Source organism: Pelodiscus sinensis, chromosome 1 (assembly GCF_052426305.1).
Source record: "Pelodiscus sinensis isolate ZL-2025 chromosome 1, ASM5242630v1, whole genome shotgun sequence".
Classification (NCBI taxonomy): Eukaryota; Metazoa; Chordata; order Testudines; family Trionychidae; genus Pelodiscus; species Pelodiscus sinensis.
In genome coordinates this window covers 47255338-47277549 of record NC_143052.1, presented here as the reverse complement: position 1 = coordinate 47277549, position 22212 = coordinate 47255338, and the positions used below count along the sequence as shown (strand labels likewise).

Below are 22212 nucleotides of genomic sequence, written 5' to 3'. Positions count from 1 at the left end.
CTGTGTGAAACCTAAGAAGTATAATGACAGAAATCACTTTGATAAGCAGTGATATCAAGGCTCAGTGGAACAGACCTCCAGTAAGCCACAGCTGTGCCCTTTCACCTTTTAAGGGGATTAATTTTTAATATAGCTAAAAGGAAGAATGTTCTTATTATCATTTTAGTTATGTGTGTGGAATTAACGCTCTTCTCTGATTGACATGCTGTGATTTAACCAATGGCATGCGATGTATTGTAGCTACTGCAAAACTACAACAATAAATTCTAATTTTAGTAAGATTAAATTATTCTTTCACTTACACCTGTCAATCCCCAGAGCACTGCACAGGTATAAGTGAAAGCCATCATGGATCAGTTTAAAAATTAAATCCAAGTTCATATTACTGCCTGCTGGGGTTTAGCAATTTATCAGATATGGTGTACTTCATTGAAACTGAATACAACATGTGTGGATTTGTGTTTATTTTTAAGCATCTACATGGGGAACAAATAATGGGTTCTAAAAATGAATGGCTGGAAGCTGAAGTTAGACAAGTTCATACTAGGAATGAAGTACAATTCTTTAACGATAATGGTCATTAACCATTGCAACAATTCACCAAGGTTTGTGGTGGATTCCCTTTCACAGGCAGTTTTTAAGTCAAGAGTGGATGTTTTTCCTGAAAGAGATGTTGTAGGTCAAACAGGAATTATTCAGGGAAGTTCCACAGTCTGTGTTATGCAGGAAGTTAGCCTAATGATTCAACAGTCACTTCTGGCCTAGAGTCTATGAATCTGAGGGTATGTCTATAGCCAGATCATTAAGTAGCAATTGATCCAGCGGGGTTGATTTATCAAGTCTACTATGTATGTAATAAATCAACCACTGATTGCTCCAGTGCTGACTCCAGTGTTCTGTCTCAATGAGAAGTGCAGGTGGAGTTGACAAGAGAGCATCTCTCGTTGACACATTGCAGTGAAGACACCATGGTAAACAGATCTAAGTACGTTGTCTTCAGCTACATTTTTCACTTAGATGATGTCGCGTAACTTAGAATGATCTCCCCCAGGAGTGTAGATCTGCAAGTACAGACACCAGCCATGGTGTAGGCTGCTGATGCTTTGAAGCTCATACATGTTTGTGAATACTGTTCAGTCTGTCCTCACAGTGCTTGGGAGAGACAATCCCATGTGTAGACACCTGCTTCATCTCATGAATGAAATTGTAGCAGGTCTGGGTGATTAAAAAAAACCCTCTTGTCTGGGTAGAGAAGAGGAACAAATGTTACTTGAGGGAGGAAAGAGTGGAAGAAACTGAGGCAGTACCAGAATACTACCTGAAGCAATATGTTTTATTATTGTAGACTGCTGGCTTCAGTCAGATCTCTAATCTAAATGGTCCTAAACTCTCTATTCAAAGATGAGACATCACAGTTTATACAAGAAGAGTCCTTGATTGTTCCCATTCAGTGCAAATTAAATGGTCCATAAACAGTGACATTCCAAAAGATACAAGTTAAAAGCAAATTAGACTCTTGGCTTTTCTTATTTCTTAGCTGATCCCCTCAGATCCTTTGATCCTGGTGTCAAGGCAATGTAAAAAATTTAGAAAATCACCAAAAAGAAATTAGTATGAACCTCCCTATGAAATTTCTACCTCCACTTTATGCATCTGGAGGCAGGCTTTTATGCAGCATACGTGGTTAAGTAGGCTTTGTAATAGACTCACTGGATCCAGATGTGCTAATAGTGCTATTTATAAATGCTTGTAATAATAATGCTATGACAGGCAGAGGTACATACTCTATAACATCTCTTTTTAAGCTTTCTCTTTTCTCACTCCTCCGCTTTGAGCCTATTTAAGTTAGTTATAATGAAAGTCACTTTCCTCCTCCTCCACTCCTTAATTGTCCTCCCATCACTTACTGCATCACACACAGTGGCCCTGTCTTCACAATCAAGGTCTTTACAATGTCACCAGTCTACATCACCCATCTCAGAGTCTTCTGCTCATTTCATATGCTCCTACGGAGCTCCCACTTCTCAGTTCACCCTTTCTTTCCTGCTGTCCCGTGTTTGGTAGTTTCCCACTCCAAACTGCCAATACCTCTTCTCTCTCCTCCTTCCATCCCCTCCCAAACACTCACTTTTCCCAGGAATCTTTCCACCCTTCTTGCGGAGAATCGCCCCTCACTTGCCCTTTCCTGGATGGGTTTGTCTTGCATTTTTTTGTCTGTCTCCCTTTTGCTCTTCAATATCAAGCCCTCTCCTGTGACCAGATCCTTTAGTACAGAGTTTTGGGGCGTTGCATTAACTCATGGATCATTATAGGGGTCTGTGCTAAGATTCAGTATGAGGTTGTGATATATAAGCTCTTTAGGGGCAGGGCTGATGTCTTAATTTGCTTTGCAAACATCATGTATATTTACAGTGCCGTCTACATTATTTTTATTAATAACAGTGCACATAATAAATCATCTGCCAGCTCTGCTAGAGTAGCCCCTCCCTCCAGCTGTCACTCCCAGGAGCATGTGCTAAGATTAATGGAAAGCCAGCACATGCGAACTCCCTGGAAGCAGAAGTTCAAGGGTCCAGATCAGGGCAGAGACAATGTGTGGTGTTTATAATAGGAAGAAGCTGTTGTTGAAGAGGGTGTGTATTGATAAGCAAAGATCATTTAACTCCACCCTCCTTCAGGGAGACACCAATAACTTCATTTTTAAATTGGCACTAGAACTCAGCCATAAATAATTAGAACGCCCATCCCAGCTGTTTAGAAATATAAAAGGGCTACATTGCTGCTTCTCCTATCAATGTGCTCCTAGAATTGCTATATAAGGTGACCTCACAAAAACATAAGGGGAAAGATCCACGTTGGAGTGGCATAAAAGGGTCTTAAAAGCCATGGATCCTGCCACAGCAGGACTCCCTCAGTGCATGAAGCCAGCCATAAAGCTTTCTTCCAAGGACCCGCTCATGAACCCTATGGAGCAGAGTGGGGCTGGGCAGAGAAAAGTGTGTTGGAGATGGGGCTCCAGCACTTAAATTTGAGACGAATCTGTGCAATGCTGCAGCCTACGAGTTTCCAGGGCAGGCTTCCATAAGTTAAATGTGGCCCCCACCCCACACACTGTCTGTTCCAGCAGGGGCTGTAGAGCTGCCCAGAAGTGGCAGGGTTCAAAGGTGGCTTGAAGTCATCCTAGTATCCTTCTCCCCCTCAGCTGTGTCTCTGAGAGGCACAGCACAGAATCGCAGCCATAGGATTTGCCATACTACATCAGACCATTGACAGGCCTTTGGCAGTGAATATTGCCTGATGATTCAGAGGAAGGTGAAAATCCTCATGTAGCCAATTGTGTCATTCTGTGCCGGGGAGTGGGGAAGGCTTTTTTTCTCATAGGGAAATGGGGAGAAGCCAGTTGTTAAATATAATGGGTGTGATAGATTGGGAATAGTTAACTTTCAAATAGCAACATGCTTTAGCATTTTCTCTTGGTTATAGAAGAACATATTTCTAGTCTGCATTTTTGGCAGTCTTATGAGACACAGGCAGGAAGTTTCCTCAAGGAGCTGGTAGTGGGCCAGGTTGTAAAGTTAAAATGCCATGGAAAGGAGCATTGGCTGCCTTGCTAATGGAAGAAACGATGCAGTAATTTTCTGATTATTTTTACTAGCCCTTCTAATGAAAAAATGTTGGAGAGTGTTCAAGAGATGAACACAAGCCGTATACGTTTTTTGATTGCACCACTTGGGATAAATTTGTCTGCATGTAATTTAGGTGCTTTTTTATTCTTTTGCTTTCTTTTATATTGTACAAAGAATCAGTAAGTCAGTCACTAAAAGCTTGCATGATACCATGCCATAGGAGCATTTCTTAGAGGAAGATGAGAGTGACATTCAACTGGCGAAATCGAGGTTTGTTAAAGTGGCACCATCCGTTGAACAATCCCATCTCTGTCTGAAAATATTGTGGCTACAGTAGCTACCCCCAAAGATCATTAACATGAGGGAAGATGGAGGAATATTTTGTCTTAACTCAAAACATAAACATAAACAGTTCTGCCAATCTCACATCAGTAATTATGCTCTTTCATTGGTGGTGCTGTTTCTTTTGCTGTCTCAATGGGGAGACAGTCCTTGTCTCCTGTCATTGTCAACAGGAAAGGCCAAAAGCATAAACAACTTGAAAGGATGCAGACTGTGTCCTCCAGGGTACCTCAGCGTGGCATGAAAGAGGATGCACGGCAACCAGTCATGGTTGAGAACATGAGCACTAGAAGCTTTCCAAAAGCTGCGCTCTGTCCTCCTCTTCAACAGATTAAATATTGGTCGCTGCGTCAACCACTAAATGTATGGCACTGGGGGGCTGACAGAGTTGCCACGCCACTGAACAAGGTCAGGAGGAGGCTCCCCAGAAGTGGTGGGGCACTGGGTGGACGGAACGGGACTGTGGGCAGCCAGCCCTCAGTGCCACCTGCAGAGCACCACACTGGCTCCCCTAACTCCCAGCCAGCTCTGAGAGCCATCTGAAGCAGGCCACATGGCGCTCTGGTGATGATTTAAAGAGTCTGAGGCTCTGGCTGCTGCCATTCCTGCGGTGGCAGTGGCAGCTAGGAGCTCTAGGCCCTTTTGAATTGCCAGCCCCCAGGGCAAGTGCCACCTTTGGCCCCCCTCTCAGCAGGCTTTGTATGGAATACAGTAAGGGGAAAGGGGCTGGTATGTTTTACAGCGTTTGTGGCTGGAAATAGGTTCCTCTCCCAAGATGGAATAAAGAACCTATCAGAAACACTGAACACACTGAGCAGACTTCTCTGAAAATCAGTGGTGAGAGCTCCACAATGCTGTAAGGAAAACCTGAGTTTGGAAACACACTCCTTATGGCTCTCAAGTTGAGATCATTGTAGAGGAGCAGGAGCTGGAAGTCAGAATTAGGTATTGCAGAACAAAGGTTCTGGGGCCCTCACCCTTACTGATTTAACTGACTGCTGGGAGTTGGTAGAAGTCTTTTGGCAAGTGTCCTCGTGGGGCTACACAAATCTCTGGGTGAAATCCTGACCCCACTGAAGTCAGTGGGAGTTTTGCCAGTGACTTCAATGGGATCAGGATTCTCTCCATGTTTAAATATTACATTTTGTAGGCCTCTGTCACTGTACACACTTTCTCCAGCTGGTTCTGTACCTGCATTTCTAGCTGCCGGTAACTTGCTAAGTTTCAGCTGCAGAATATATCTGAACTTACTTCAGAAACAAAAGTACTGTGAATACCAAAAAACAAACAATTCAATGGCACTAATTTCATTGATTTTAAAAAATAATCGTATTTAATTAACACCAGTTATAGCATTTATCTTCCTTTAGTTATGTGGTATGCTTCAGGAACAAATTAAAAGTACAAATCAAAAGTATGACGAATACTGTAGTGAAATTTTCCAGGAGGGGCAGGAGAGGGGGCATAATTCATTTGCCTCAAATAATTGTTCACAAAAGAGGAAATACAATCCAGACAGAATCACTCAATAAAATGTTAAGACATTTTGGATATTTCCAGTGACCTCTCTGACAGAAATTTCAGTACAGGTTGGACCTCACTGGACTAGCACCTTTGGGACCTGAGCAGTCCCGAATGAAGGAATTCGCCAGAAGGTCTCCTGTCTCCAGCCCCCTCAGCCTGCTGCCCCTCCCCACTGCCAGCTCCTTCATCCCTGCTGCCAGCTGGGTGACACAGCTCCCCAGTTCCACTGCCATCACAGCAGCATGCAGCCCTGCCCCAGTGCTCTCTCATTCAGCAACATCCACAGTCCTGCTGGACCGTGGATGTTGCCAGATGAGAGAGTTCTGGTTTAGGGAAGTGCAACCTGTACCAGAGTTAGTCAGTATTGGTCTGGATAACTCAGCTTGACCTTCACAGCCACACCTGCTTGGTACAGTCTCTTAGCTTCCTTGGAATGAGACAGGGTTTGTGACCCTGTCTTGTCACCAGTCACAGACTACATCCATAATGCACGAGTTGTTTCTTGGGTAATATCGTTTCCAGGAGAATCTTTGAAAAGTAACACCCTCAAATATGATGCAGGCCAAGTACTTACGATGTTTTTTTACCATTAAAATATATAAAGCACATATGTTTTCAGCTAAAATAAACTCTTCACAAAACATTGTCTGATAAACACAAAACTGCTTGCAGGTGTTTTGCTTCCTGATACCTGAAAAGGATTGTAATCTTTGGCTAAGTGATAAACATATCAAGCACATTTCTGGAAGCAACATATCTTCAAGGCAATAATCACACCATAGTGAAAAAACAAAAAATAGAGATATGTATCAACCAAATGCCTGGACCTGTACATTTTATGTTCTGTACTGTGATCTTTAATTGAGTTGAGTTTACTGTATGTCACCTGCGATTCAGCAGCATCCTCCAATTCAGCAGCGTTCAGACTGATCTGATCTTTTAAAACTCAAAACACGCAGAGCAGAACTTGAATTTGCCACGTACAAATATATATGTTCTGCTCTCATCGGGGGAGATAAGGCTATGGCAGAATACAGCCAAGCAAAACCCACAGATTGCAGTCCTCTTTCATGCCACCGTACTATGCAGAGTTAGTGGATCTTGTGCTCATTGTGTGGCACGTTTTGAAATATGAGACTGCTTGCAGATATTCGGCTGAGATAATACATCACCCACCTTGTCTCTCTTACTATCCTGGGACCAACACACTACAACAACACATCATACAGATATTTGCCAATTATATTCTTTAATTAGCAAAAAAACTATAAAAGACCATACAAGAACTATATTCTTTGTCAAAGCGACGTCAGCCAGCAAAAATGGCTCGGGCCAGCCAGCGTCTGTAGTCGGGCCCAGCTACTTCTGGAGCTGGGCTGCGCGCTTTTAAAGTCCCGGGCCGTGACGTCTCACCATGCCTGGGCATCTCCCCTCTCATCTGTTGTGCGGCGTTTGAGCACGCCGTGCATGCACTCTCTCTGCCCTACAGTGCCCCATAGATGGCCGCGGGTAATTTAAAATGAGGGGCTGTGGCGCCCCGTCACAAATCCCTCTCCTCCTCCAGCAGCCACTAGCCGGCCCGAGACATTAGGGTGTGCCTGGGCACACCCGGCATACCCCGTGCGCATGCCTATGAGACCAACCACGGCTAAAACTTAAAGGACAAAAGAGGGTGTTCATTGTTAGTCATCTAGACATTGAGAGTAACACCCTTGATGGCTTTTGTTTGCATATTTAAAACCATAAACCATTCCATACTTCATATCTCTAACTTTACATAGATGAATGATACCCCAGAATAAGAGATACAGACCCAGCAATGTAAGACATTCTGGGTACGTCTAAACTACATGCTTCTTTTGAAAGAAGCTTTTTAGAAAGTCTCTTTCAAAAAAGCTTCTTTCGAAAGAGATTGTCTAGACAGCCACAACTTTTTTCAAAAAAGCGATCTGCTTTTTCGAAAGAGAACACCCAGGCAATCTGGATGCTCTCTTTCGAAAAAGCCCTGTTTGCTGTCAAGAATGCCTTTTTTCGAAAGAGCTCTTTCAGAAAAAGGCATTCTTCCTCGTAAAATGAGATTTACCGCTGTCAAAAAAATGGCAGTCTAGGCGCAGGTGAAGTTTTTTCGGAAAAAGGCCACTTTAAAATAAAAAACCCTGTAGTCTAGACATAGCCTCAGATTGATAGGTTACATGAGGCAATTTGTCCCAAGCATCTTTGAGAATATGTGTGTCCGTAAATCCATTTCATAAACGGGGGGGGGGGGGTCCGTCACACTTCTCTCAAACTATTACATTATTTTTTCTGGAAAAAACAAGAGCAAGGCAAGATAAATTCTAGACGAGCTTGGGTATGCTTAGACAACATTTAGCTATTATGAGTCTGATTCTGAAGGCAAATTTTTGTTCCCATCATTAGCTTTATGTGCCCGGTTGTGCCCATGTGCTAGGAACGCCTTTTGACTTCTTTGGGTTTTGGATCAAGCCTACAATGGTTTGTATCTGGTCATGGATCTAAGATTCTAGATGAATGCCTTGATTCTGCATTTGCGTTAGTAATAACTGAAAATGGAATCATTGCTTTTATTTACTACAAAACTGAGAAATAGACAAAATAGGACTTAAAACATTTTAAAAATGATTGTTATTATCAGCCCAGATTGTTGTTATCTGCAATGCTCGGTGCACAACTTTGTTACAGTCTGTTATCTCCATGATCTTGATCTACTGTGTATCTGATTTTTTTGCAGTTTCTCAGCACTCTCTTCGCCCCTTTAAATTTTGTGATGGAAAAAGTGGAAAGTATCCTGCCCTCCAGTCTGTGGCACCAACTGACGAGGATCTGAGGAAATACACAATACTGATTGACTGCCATGATGACATCTTCTGTGACAACTTTTTGTTGACCGCAAGAAAGCATGATAAAAAAGGGAAGCAGTTCTAAGACTTTAAAACTCTTCATGGATTGTCTGTTCTTATATAAAAACTGTTTTGTTGTACAAAATACATTGCTGTTAGGTTTTATCATATTTTGCTTTCAGAAAAGAAAAAGATCTTAAAATAAACTTTTGTGTATTGCAAGGGGGGGATTTGTTTATTTGTTTTTTGCTATTACTTCATGTCCCTGAAAATCCATGATGCACCTATTTCAGCTCAAATGCAGCTTGACTTTCTGTTGAAATAATGAAACAGTACTAGCTACTTTTTGAAAGCTATGCTATCACTGTCTTCTCCTATAGGGTATGTCCACACAGCAGAGATTTTGAAATAACAGCCGTTATTTCGAAATAACTTTACTAGCATCTACACAGCCAAACCGCTATTTAGAAATTAATTCAAAATAGCAGAGCTCTTATTTCAAATTTGGTAAACCTCATTCCATGAGGAATAATGCCAAATTCAAAATAGCTATTTCGAAATAAGTGCCATATAGACACTTATGTCGAAATAGGGGGCCTCCAGCCTTCTCAGGGTGCCCTGGTGGCCACTCCAGCCTCAACTAAGAACACTCCTCTCCCTCCCCCCTCCCCGGAGTCCTTAAAGGGATTGACTCTGGCCACAGTGCCTGTGCCAGCTCCAAGCCTGACAGCCCAGAGCCAGCAGTCACTGCCCCTGACCCAGTGGCCCCAAAACATGGGCCAACAAGCCACTGGCAGCCAGCCCTCCACCACTCCCCAGGAGCAGTCTGCCAGCTCCCAGGAGCCTGCCAGGGCCCAGAGAAAGCGAGCGCCTTCCTGGTCCAGGGTGGAGATCATGGACCTTATTCAGGTTTGGGGGGGATGCCCCCAACATCCATGATCTCCACACTAGACAGAGGAATGCGGCCACCTATGGCAGGATAGCAGCCAGACTGTCCACCAAAGGCCACATGCGAACCCAGGAGCAGGTTTGCATGGAAATCAAGTTGGTCTGGCGAGACCCCCCCCCCCACAACCCTGAGCCCTGAGCTTCCCCTCTCCTTTCTTCCCCTTGCTTCCCCCTTCCAGCCCCTGTCTCCCAGATTTCCCCCCCACCCTCTCTTCTCCCCTCTCCCGCCTCCTTTCCCAAGTCTCATCAGAGTTTCCTTCCTGCCTCTTCCCTCCCACCCCCGTTTTGTTAAATAAAGAGATACATGTATTTTATTTGACATCAGGAAGAGAGGTTAGGAAGGGGTAAGTGGAAGGACGTGAGGAAGTAATGAGTCACAAGCCCCCAGTGGGGCAGACCAGGGCCCTTAGTGCTCCTCAGGGTGGAAGCTCTCCCTCAGGGCCTCCTGGATACTGACAGCCCCCCGATGGACCTCCCAGATGGCAGCCTGCAGAAAGTGCAGCCAGGCTCGCAGCAACGCATCCACGAGAAGCACCAGAGTGCCCAGGGGTGGCTTTGGCTCCATGTTGCAGAGTGCTGTGATGTCCCAAGTGAGGGCAATCAGAGCACGCAGAGACAAAATGCTTTGCTGTCCCTCATCGAGGTAGGCAAGCAAGCAGGGAAAGCTGAGAACCGGCTGTCCAGGGGGGTCCCTTTAAGCACAAGCCTCAGATAGCCTCAAGCAGCAGCCACACAAAGTAACTCCTGACCTGATGCCCTCCCGGATCTGGTTCCAGTCGGCCTTAAATGTGATTCTGTGTCCACTCAATGTGGACGCACTATTTCGAAATAGCAAAATGCTATTTCGAAATGCATTTTGTGTGTAGATGTGTTATTTCGAAATAAGCAATTTTGAAATAATGCTGTAGTGTAGACCTATAGAGTTTAATTTGGGCAAAATTCACCTAGGTGCAGAAACTCCACACAATGCTTATGGATCACTTATACATAAGCTCTCAACACCAAGTTTGAATTGTGTATTGGATTTCTTCTGGCTCACTGCACAGGTCTGGATTTCATCCTTAGCAGATAGTTCAGAATATTCTAATAGTCCACATCTCTATAAACTGGATGCCAATTTGCTGCTTTCATTAATTACTCCAGCTTTTCCAGGTTTAGTTTTCTGTCCTACAGTCAAGCACCTTCCAAAGCTTTTTGTTCTATTAACGGGCTGCAGGACAGCATTCCACAATTAGTGGTGGAAGATAATATAAAACTTACATGTAATGGTTCATTATTCTGTTGTGGAACAATATACTTTTGGGTAATTTTCTTGCAATGAGGTTTACCAGCTAATTGAATTTAGGGACTTTAAATCGGAATCCCATTTCACTGCCGCGTGTAGACGTGGGCAGTTATTTCGGGCTAGTCAATTTCTAAAATGGTGACCAGCCGGAAACATGCAAATCAAGCGCGGGATATTTAAATCCCGGGCTTGATTTGCAATTTCGGTCACCCCCATCAGCCTCCCTAGATCGATGTAGGGGGCTAGTGTAGACTTACCTTTAGTCAAGACCCAACAGCATTTGCTCTCTAGATTATGTATATGATGCTAAATGCTCTCAATTATCTTGAGTTATTTAATTGAAGTTCCTGAGTTTTACTTTTTTTTCATAACGCTGCTCCAATTGCAGCATAATATTAAGCAGACCTCTCCCCCTTTAGTAAGTTACCCCAGAGATAGTCTGTCTATTACTACTGATTACACACCAGAACAAGTCCAAGGAAAATGATATCTTTGCAGTGACGGTTTCATACCATCATGGGTCAATCTTGAGCAGGAGCCTGTCCTGGTTTTCAAGAGCTCTGCATAGTCCCTGGAGATTTATTATTTATTTATTTAATTTTATTATTATGCTTACATCGTGTGTGTGTGTGTGTGTGTGTGTGTGTTGTGGAAGATTCACATGGGATAGGAGAAGATCTGTCACAACCTTAATGCCATTTTAATGTGAAGAACAAGGTAGGAATTGCCTTATTTATATGTAGCCAGTTCAATAGCATCTCAGAATAAATTTAAATATAGCTGAGCTGTCAAAGAAATGAAAAGCTGTTACTATGACAATATTTCAGGTCAAATTATAGCTACCATATATGTATATATAAATATATGTATGCACATGCACACAAAAAGTTTGCAATAGGTCCCGATATTGCAAAGAAATGGATCATAAAAAAGCAATTTATAGTATAAATTATTAACAGTGCTAAGACCAATATTAGGCTTTAATTCTTCAAAACAATTTTGGTCTTCTCTTCAACTAAGAAATTGTAGGCTACCTCCAAAAAATTAGAGTTCTGTTGCTACTGTATTTTAGCATTCACATCCAATGCAACCATTAATAAGTTATGGACATTATCCTAAAAATATTTTTTATTTTGACTGTGTTGCTAGATATCTCTAATGCTACTTAGATCTGACAAAAAGAGTTTCTTTCGTCTAGATCTGAGACTGTCATTTACTCTTTTCTGTGGCTAACATTTTTCCTTTGAAACTAAACTTACTTAGATCAAAAGAACTACAGGTCCTTTGAGCGTGATGGCAGAAGGCTTTTCGGAAAGCCTGACTTACCACAGAGATGTTCATTCTGGAAATAAGGAAATGGGTTCTGATTTAAACATCTCTGAATTGTTTTTATTAAATTAAGATCCTTATGGCTTAATATTTTTGTCTCCAAGATAATTAGGGATTCTTTCTCAGACAAAACATTAATAGGATTGGATTATACTCAGACAAACAGCTTTGTATTTCTGTAACTCACAAATTAAATGTAACATCATTTTGAAATAACAAAGTGCAGGAAACCTAGCAACATCAGGATTGTCCAATATGGCCATTTCTGGTTCTGGAGAATGTGTTGAGGGGTTCACATGAACAGATTTGACAGTGCTGCTTAAAGTTAAGAGTTTATACTTTTTAATAAGGACATTGTTTCTTGTAATGTTGTGTTGGGCACTTGACTGATGATAAAAAAAAAAAACACCCATGCTACCAGTGTTTTAAACAGTCATCATAAAAATCACTGAGCATGTCTGTTATTCACTACAACTGATTATGAAGTGGGGAGAGGGAATCACTTTTTTGGCCTTTTGATTTTTCCCATGTAGAAACATAAAAAAAAAGACGCACCAAGGCTGCCTTTATACAGCTACATCCGAAACAAAAAGCAGACGTACTTTTTCTTTGCCAACACATTTCCTTCTTTTTTGCATATTGTCTCCTAGTTTATCGGGGGCCTGATTCTGCTCAAATTGAAATGAATCACATTCCCATCAATGTCAATGAGAGTAGGATCCAGCCCATAGTGGAATTAAGATTTCCAGGGATGTTTTTTTCTGTTCCAGTCCACTGTGTTGTGAGGGGGAAATGATTTTCAGTACAAAGTTCCAGCAGTGCCATTATGCTGCAATGGAACAATGTGGGTAAATGCTACACTAGCAATGCAGAAGCCTAAGAAAACAAACAGACTGGGGGAGGACTATAAAGACAATGGGAGGAGTTAGCCACACAATTCAGCCACTGTGTTTAGAGTCTAAGACCATGTCTTCGCTAAACAGAAGATCGACGCTGCCACAATCGATCTTCTGGAGATCGATTTAGCGAGTCTAGTTAATACTCGAACTGAGAGGGCACTCCCATCAGCATCCGGTACTCCTGTTTCTGTGAGGAGTAAGGGAAGCTGATGGGAACATTTGTTTTCGTCAGCCTCCTTCTGTGGGGAAAAGTGGGGAGTTACGTCAATTCCGGCTACATAATGAACTTAGCTGGAATTGAGGATCTTGATTCAATGTTCCCTTTTAATGTAGACCAGGCCTAACATTTAACAGTAACAGACAAGGAAAGGAAATTTGCAGTGAGGCTAGACTTGCAGCTCCCTTAACACAGCTGAGTGAGGTTTTTCCCCATTGATGACCATATGTGCTGCAACTGATGCTGTAGCAGACTTAACTCTGTTTCTTTCCAGCTCCCCACCTGCCAAGGGGAACAAGCACAATGCAGAAGGACACAACCAAACTAGGGGAGAAAAAGGCTTTAAATAGGGTTGGATTAATTTCTTTACTAAATCATCAGTGAAAGGTGGGAAGCTCTCACATAGTAACCCAGCATTAAGGAACAGGCATTTAATCTGGTGGGGTAAACCAGCCTGTAAAACAAATTATTGTGGTCACTGCCTGTACACAATGGTTTGATTTTAAGAGCTGAACTATAGCAGAATGCAAGTCATTTTGCAGTGCTTGAACCAGACAAATATAGGAACAGATATAGGACTAGACTCAGCCTTGAAGCCAGCTTGGCTGTCTCCCTCTATCAACTACTGCCTGAGGGTTATGTCCTTGATAAGGAGTTTAGCCTGCTTGGGGGAGGAGGTGGGAGGATGCATTCATAGGCCTCACCTCAGTGTGATTTGAGTCTTTTTTAGCAAAATCTTTGTTTGCATGGCTATAAATTAGCCAGTGAAAGCCAGGCATAGTAATTCCTTGATGTCCCTCTACAGCAGTGAATTCTATAGAATAACTCTGGCCCATCTAGACTTTTATAAATAATGAGAATGCCTTACAACAGCTTTCACCCAGTAGGCTCCCAAAATGCTTTATTCACCACAGGAAAACCACCATCAATGGCACCCCTCCAGCAAGGGGGCTGGACAGGATGTCCAGTGAGAGCTGTTCCAGCCCCATGGTTCTGTAACACAATGGAATCGTTTTAAGCCAGAACAAAGAATGTATCCAACTGACACTGCAGGAGGACTTAGAGTGAGCGTTGTTAACCCATATACAGATTATAAAATCAAGGCACACAAGTGTTAAGCAGAGTTGCTGAAAATGACCCAGAAAGTCTATATCAGGCATGGGGCTTGATTGCCTGACCTAACCCCAGAACCATTGTTTTGCTATCAATTCCAGTGAATATGCTCCTGCCCATCTGCCTTACAAAACACTTCCCTGCCTTAAACAGTAGCATAGCCTGAAGGGCTTTCCAAGAGAGGCAGCGCTCAGTGCCTAGGTGACCAGAAATGTCGGACATCATCTTTACTTTTAAATGTCTCAGAAAACAGTCTTGGGTGTGTGGAGGGGTGTGTGCATGTTGGGGGAGGGGAATTTAACACTAGAGGTGACACTATCATCACATTGATTTTTTTTTTTCATTTGCCAGCCAAACAAGCTCAAAATACGAGCTGACTAACAGTATCAGACCTGGGTTACTTGCAATGCATATGGAATCAGCATCATCTTGGCATGACAATCAAGTTCAGGAGCTATTCAAGCTATAGCCTCTCCCTTCCGCCGCACAATTACGAAACAGGGATACTAAGCCGCTCAGGTGGAGCAAAGCTCGAAGCTTTCCACACAAAATGCCAACATTGTATATTCGGCATAAAGTGGAACGTCATTCATAGCTGAGACATTTATGGCCACTCCAGGTTACAGACTTCCGGGATCCATTGTCTGCAGATGGCATCTTACACTTTTCAGACATGTCTCCCAAAGCCCGCACAATGTGTCAGCAAATGCCGTTCGCTGAGTGATAAAATTCCAACAAGGGGTGGAGGTGGCCCAGAGACAGACTCCTATTACATAGGTGCCTCATATGTGTCCTGATGCTGGCCCCATGGTCCGTCAAACCTTTGTGGCTGCACAGGAACGAACCAAATGGGGCACAATGGCGCTGGCTGACCATTCGGTTAAGCATTGTGACGAAGAGCTGAGTGACTGCAATTGTTGAAATGGCTGCTGAAAACTGCCAGGAAAGGTTAAGAATACCAGGGATGCAGCACAGCATACAACCTTTTTACTTCCATGGAAAATAACTCCCTTTTTAAAGGATGCTTTTTCCACGCCCGTCACCAAGTTAAGAGACACTGAGGCCCTTTCTTGTGGCTTCTCATGAAATAGAGCCTTGCTCTAATTATTCTCATAGGAGTTTGTGTGTGTGTGTTTGTCTTTTAGAAAATAGTTCCAAAATATCTGCACTTCCAAAAGGGTCCCAGGAAACTTCTGGCTCTCAGTGCCTAAGATGCCATACTTCAGAAGAAGAGGGTATTTTTCCTAGTGCATAGGCTGCATAAATAAAACCCTCACAATCTTTTGCACAATCTGACATATTTTCTAGCAGATTTTTCAGAAATTAAAATGTCTGTCTTGGGACAGCTGGTTCTTCCTCATGAATAAACATGACGCTAAATCTGTTCCATCTCCTCAGGGATGATTTCATTTTCCTTGCCTGAATTCTGTTCATGATGGCCCACCTCAAATGACTGAATCAGTCCAGCCCTTCCCATCCTCTGCTTCATCTCCATGTGTCAAGGCAACTAACCAAAGACACAAAAAATCTGTCAATGAAACGTGTGCTGCTTTTTACTCTATACAATGTTTGTGGTGCAATGTCACTGCTGAGCAGCATTTGCGCTTCTGGGCTATTGCTTGAGGCTGATTGCTCTTGAAGGGCATAAAGGAGGCAACCAATGTCACCCAAATCTCTCAGCAGTCTGATTGTACGTCTGCTTTTTTAAATTAACCAGCTGTCACGGAAAAGCCTCGTTCAGCAACATTTGTGTCACAAGCCACCTCCACCCCCCACTGAAAAGGGCAAATGCGCCAAAGAAATCTTTCCTGGAGGACGATGCAGAAACATGCTGTTGCCAGAGAAAAACCAGTGTGAGGTGATTTTTATGTAAATACCCTGAAAAATGCAGTCAGCCAGTTGACTCCACAGCAACACATCCCCTGTGCGCCAAATCCAATCTCCCTCCCTCCCCCCAGAAATGGCTTATGGGCACTTCCTTTGCTCATCATTCTGAGATATATTAACATACTAGCAGATATGATCATACAGTAGCCATCAAGTCTATTATGGTTGCTAGACTCTCCATTCCTTCTTGTCCTGAACATGCATAAAAGGGAGCAGGAGCCAGGGAGAGGTGGTATTAAGCTAGCTCCCGGATTCTGGCTCTGGCCCCTGCAGACTTTAGAGCATCCCAAAGGCTGCTTCAAATTGTGCCAGTTTGCATGGCTGTTATTCTGGGACAGATTAGCTGGAATGCAATACAGTCCAGCTACAATTCTTTCCCTTTGCCACTTCCATCCCTGCCCCCAATAAACATCCTGTGTCATGGGGCTGAATCCCTTCTGCAATGAGGACATTCTACTTGGGGCTGTGTCTAGACTGTCAAGTTTTTCCTCAAAATCATCTGCTTATGCCAGCTGTCTACACTGGCCGCTTGAATTTCCGCAAAAGCACTGATGATCTCATGTAAGATTGTCAGTGCTTTTGCAGAAATACTATGCTGCTCCCGTTCGGGCAAAAGTCTTTTCCCGAAAAACTTGCGCAAAAGGGCCAGTATAGACAGCAGAGAGTTGTTTTTCACAAAAAAGCCCAGATCGCGAAAATGGCGATTGGGGCTTTTTTGCGGAAAAGTGCATCTAGATGGCCACGGACGCTTTTCCACAAAAAGTGCTTTTGCGGAAAAGCGTCCTGCCAATCTAGACGTGCTTTTCTGAAAATGCTTTTAACGGAAAACTTTTCTGTTAAAAGCATTTCCGGAAAATCATGCCAGTGTAGATGTAGCCAGGTTGTTTATGATGCCTTTGTGCTGCCACATCATAAGGGAATCATAAAATTAGGCTTCCTTGAAGTGTGTGTAGCTCTGCTACTGGCTCATAGTTTGGCCTTGGATTGATCACTTAACACTGCTGGGATTAAAGACACAGTAATACTCATCTGTCTCATAGGAAAGCTGTACATCTTTATTAAATTAATGTATTAAAACATTATGGCCTTCAGCCACAAAAGATACTTGGGAACCTAGTCCCCTGTTTAAGTATTTAACCCCCCCTCCCTTTTTCCCCCCAGACATCATTTCAAGCCGCAAAATTTCTGCTTGGCTTCTACTGAACCTTCCAGGTACCTAAACTCACTCAGCACCTGCCTTTTCAGGGTAAATGTTCCACTGGCACACTTGTTTTTGCCTCTGGGCATGCACACTGATACCTCCCTCTACAGTGCCAGACAGACATCTTCCTGCACAAATCAGGGGAGGAGATGTACTCCGTCTACCTCACATGCAGCGCCTGACCTGGTGGACGTGCGCAGAAGCTGACTGACTTCCCACAAAATATTGAGGGGCAAGAAGCCTCTTCCTTAGCCATCTACAATTGCTAGATGTCTTCTGGGGACTACATCTCCCAGAATTCCATTATTCTTTGCTGAATGAAGACCAGGCCATGCTTGGCCTAAAAATCTCCCATACAGGGGCAATGTATACTTTGTTATTATCAACTTTGTAGGATATGTTTTCACAAAAACTGATTCTGGGAGAAAGGCTGTGGATGGCAGACACAAGTCTGATCTTAGAGAAATCATTGAAGTATATTTAATGAAAGTCATTAATAGATTCCCCTGGAATGAAAGCAGCATCAGGAATCAGGGCCTGCAGCAGAGCCCATCGCCAAGCAACCTAATAAACACAACTGGTCTGTAACAGATTGGCCATACTGCCTGCTTCATTGGAGGAGACAACAGACCAGCTTAGGCACAGTAGCAGCAGTACAGCTGGCTGCTTAAAGCCTTTGCCCTTATCTGTGATTGTTCCAGCCTTGCCATCTGCCAAAGAACCTGACCTCTGATGCCAATTTTGACTCTAGGGTCTAACGCTCACTCTCAAGGGCATCTACCCACTCATCTACCCACTGAGGGTACCTCTAAATGATCATAAAAGACCCATGAATGGGCCAAGTCAGCTGGCTCAGGGTGCAGTGCTAATAATTGCAGCATAGACATCTGGGTTTGGACTAGGGGTTGGGTTCTGAAATCTACCCCCCCCCCCCCCGAGGGTCTCTAAACCTGGATTCCAGCCTAAGCCTCAACATCTACACTGCAATTATTAGCTTTGCAGCCTGACTCCCCCTGAACCTGAGTTAATTGGCCTAGGCTTTGAGAATTGATGCTCTGGGGGTTTTTTTCTTTGTAATGTAGATCTGCCCGCTGTCCTCTTGGCCCAGAAGTAATGCTGAGCCCCAGGTTCTAGCTACTGACTTCTATTTTGGGTTTGACTCCCACTTTGACCATGGGGCATGAGGCCTGCTCCAACCACTAGGCAAGACTGTTTATTTCTACTCATGTGACAAGCTGGAGAATATTATTTAAAGAGACAAGCTGCTTCTGTTTTACAGAGGCTTTCTGCAGATGTTTTCCACCTTTACCCAATTAGTGTGTGTGTGTGTATATATATATATATACCCAAGATACTTCACGTCCTTTTCCAAAGGAAGCTGAATAACTAATTTCTGATTTTGATACATCTGTTCAAATAAAGCTAGTTAAAGGGTCTGAGAAATAAATATCCTCCTTCTACTTAAATACTTTCCCCTTCAAAGTTGCAATGTATCAGTGATTCACATTAATAAATTTGTTTAAAATCCTTCTCGGGTAGGTTTTTAATTGAGAATTCTGTGCAAGTGTAATGAAAAGACTCTTTAAGGGGAAATACCATGGGTGAATGCAATTGATTGCAATTACTTTGGCTTTCCATCATGGCCAGTAGTTCAAATGTGTGGCATGTTGACTTTCCGTGGGACAAGCAACTAGGGCAGGCAAAGTCAGAACTGGCCCCATTCAATCCACAAGAGGGCAACCCTATCACTTGACAGGAGATTGAGGAAAGTTACTTCTGGAACCTTTACTCCATGCTGGGCTCAGAGGTTCCTTTAGCTATACTGGAATTGCTATAATGGGTCAGAGCAATGGTCCATACACTTTGTCCTGCTGTGCCTGACTTGCCCAGAATATATGTTCTTTGAAGATTCAAGGCAACTATGGATGTTCTTATCCATATGACTGTCTCACCTCTTTCTGAACCATGCCATGCTCTTGGGTTGGCCTAGTAACATCTTGTAGCCGTGGTCATCACAGGTGAATTTTGTTTTGCATTTAAAAACAGTGACTTAAAAGTTTCATCATTTCCAAACACAGAGAGCAAAGTCACAAAAAAAAACCTCAAAATGTAAATTTACTATAAAACATCAGTTATATTAATTATTTAATTTCTCTGTGCTGAAAGGGAGATGAAACTTGGGGGGGGGTGGGGGGAGGAGAAGGAGCAAATGTCCTAGACGTACGCCCAACATGACACAGAAAGGTTCAGCATCTGAGTGCCAGCCTCGCCCTGGAGTCATGTTCGAGTGATCCATGCAGCATTTTTCGGTGCTTTGCATGTGTGTACGTCCACCACCTCCAGGCAGTCTTGACAGCGCACAGCACAGCACCAGTGGAATTTACATTCGCATTTTGTCATCCGGCTGATCCGTGACGTGTCGTAGCCTCTCCCACAGCACATCACCTCACAGCTGTCCATACCACGGGAGGTTTGGTTACAAATCCGGCCAGCTGTCCCAAGGGAGCCTAGAATGAAAATGCATTATAACGTGATTGAAAAGATGTGAGGTGTTCTCAAGAACAGTAGAAAATGTGTGAGAATAAGTAAGCCAAACCACCATTAGCCAGATACTTGAGGCCACTAAAGCAAGATGTGCCTCCCTTTGCGGAGTGGCAAGCAGCAAAAGAGCTGATTCATTTCTCATTCTACTGCGTGCTGGTGGAGAGGACCGGGGACAGACTGATTTGCCAGCACCAGACCATTTGGGACTCAGTGTCAAGAATCAGAAAAGGCAAATATTATGGAAATGTTCATTCAAATTACAGATAGGGCAGCAAAGCCACACTTGGGGGTGGGGGGGATGGAAAGAGGAGGTGAGCACTGAGTCAGCAATTCTACATTTGGCTCATTTCTGTTAGTGTTACAGTGTCTTTCTTCACCTTTCCCCTGCTCTTTTAATTCTACCACCGCTCACCCAGCCATATCCACACATACCCACCTGCAGCCAGGCACCTACGTGCAATGTGTGAGACCCTGGAGCACTGAGGGAAATCACTGTGTGTGGCTGCTGGATAAAAGCAGAGAAAAGGCGCCCTACAAGGAGCTGTGGACTGGCTATGAGCAGAAGTCTCCCCAAACAATAGTGTCCATTAACTGTATAGGGAACAGGCTAGACAAAAGGAGCCATAGGAGGGTCCCCTGGAAAAATGGTGGGGATGGGAACTCTCGTCATGACAATGTCACTTAGTGGGACTAGTGTCCCAGCCTGCCCACGAATTAGTCCCAATTAGTGACAAACATTGGCATCATGAACTTTTCCTGTGCAGTTGCCAATGAAAATCATAAATATGCCTTTGTGGTCCACTAATGCCTACATAACAATGGAGCAGGGGCCTTTGTGGTTATATAGTCATGTGTTCCACAAGGAGGGCAAACTATGGGCACGTGTATCAGTGGCCCCCTGTGCAGTGTAGAAAGCCAGCAACTACTTTTCCGCTTACAACCTAGAGGCAAAGCACACAGCCAATTGTCTTAGAAACAGCCACCACTCTACCTACAATAGACTTTCCAGTATCACACTGGTAAGCAGCGGACCTGTAGCAGTCTAGGGTAGCCAGCTTCTAGACAGTTATAGCAACCCAGTTCTGGACTGGCAAGAGTGCCCTCGTGAATCTAGAACATGCCACACAAATATCTACCGGTATCCAGTAGAAGCTCTGCCCATTTCCTGACACAGGAGTGAACGTGCAAGCAAGAGACTCTAAATGGTGCCTCCTACACAATGCTGACCCCAATATTTGGGAGCACAGAGACCAAAATGGTCGCTTGACAGGATGCATTGGTGTTCTGTTCAAATTTCCTGTAACATGAAGGGGAAGTCACGTTTTCCCACAGTTCATCAAGGCCAAAGGAAGAGTGGCCACATTTCAGGAGGGCACTAGGGAAGCTGAGATATGGTTCGTTTGACTCAGGCCTACATGTTGCAGTGTGCACTCTAGCACCCCAGATTCAAGCTCAGGCTAGAAAATTCATACACAGGATTAACAATCAGTGTATGACCAAACTCCAGGTTTTCTAATCAGCCTACTTGAGTTCCACTAACTGGGCTTCCACTGCAGTATAGACAGACCATGTGCAGCTCAAGCTCCTTACCTGTAGAATAAGGCTGATACATGGTAGCCTATGTAAAGTGCTTGGAAATCTCTTGAGAATACATTCAATGTAAACAATTCTTCTTAGCCCTCCTTGACATAGGTGAACTTTTCTTTTCACTTCCATGTTTTTTGAGATGACCAGTAAGACACTGGAGATATTTTATTTCTATATAACATTAAAATACCTCCTGCAAGACTCAAAGAGCCTCAGCCATTCCCTCATGGGGAGACCAGACTGGATTCCCCTTTCCCACTGTGCACCTTGGTCAACAGACTAGAGTGACCACACTTCAGCTGGATGGTGAAATACCTTCTTCTTTCTCATTTTGCCAGGGTTAACCTGTAAAAAAATTTTTGAATTGAAATCTTCAATTCTGAATTGAAATCTTTCATTTTGGATCAGTTGGGCATTAAACTATATGGCCGTGTCTACATTAGCATCCCTTTTCCGGAAAAGGGTGCCAATGAGACACTACAGAATTGCAAATGCCGTGGAGGATTTAAATATCCGCCGCGGCATTTGCATGAACATGGCTGCCGCTTTTTTCCGGCTCGGGGCTTTGCCAGAGAAAAGCGCCAGTCTAGATGGGATCTTTTGGAAAATAAAGCCTTTTCCGGGAGATCCCTTATTCCTGATTTTGAGAGGAATAAGTGATCTTCCCGTCTAGACTGCCATTTTTCTCCGGCAAAGCCCCGAGCCGGAAAAAAGCGGCAGCCATATTCATGCAAATGCTGTGGGGGATATTTAAATCCCCCGCAGCATTTGCAATTCCGACTTGTCTCATTAGCATCCCTTTTCCGGAAAAGGGTGCCAATGTAGACACAGCCTATGGGTATGTCTAAACTA

The 22212-nt window shown here is 43.6% G+C and overlaps 2 protein-coding genes across 9 annotated transcripts in view; one reads left to right on the top strand and one right to left on the bottom strand.

Moving 5' to 3' along the window:
- ST7 (suppression of tumorigenicity 7) overlaps positions 1-18070 on the top strand; it is a 241517-nt gene extending 223447 nt beyond the window's left edge. For 3 of the 7 annotated variants that reach the window (XM_075929169.2, XM_075929170.2, XM_075929167.2), the window contains one exon: positions 8242-18070. In XM_075929169.2, coding sequence (XP_075785284.2) covers positions 8242-8435 — 194 coding nt within the window. In that variant the 3' untranslated portion in view covers positions 8436-18070. The remainder of the gene's footprint in view (positions 1-8241) is intronic. The other 4 variants (XM_075929165.2, XM_014573357.4, XM_014573358.4 and 1 more) reach the window with 2 other exon arrangements.
- A 146-nt stretch (positions 18071-18216) lies between these two features.
- The window catches only part of WNT2 (Wnt family member 2), a 41466-nt gene continuing 37470 nt past the window's right edge, over positions 18217-22212 (bottom strand). For both annotated transcript variants that reach the window (XM_075929177.2, XM_075929181.2), the window contains exon 4: positions 18217-19736. In XM_075929177.2, the coding sequence (XP_075785292.1) occupies positions 19507-19736 (230 nt within the window). In that variant the 3' untranslated portion in view covers positions 18217-19506. The remainder of the gene's footprint in view (positions 19737-22212) is intronic.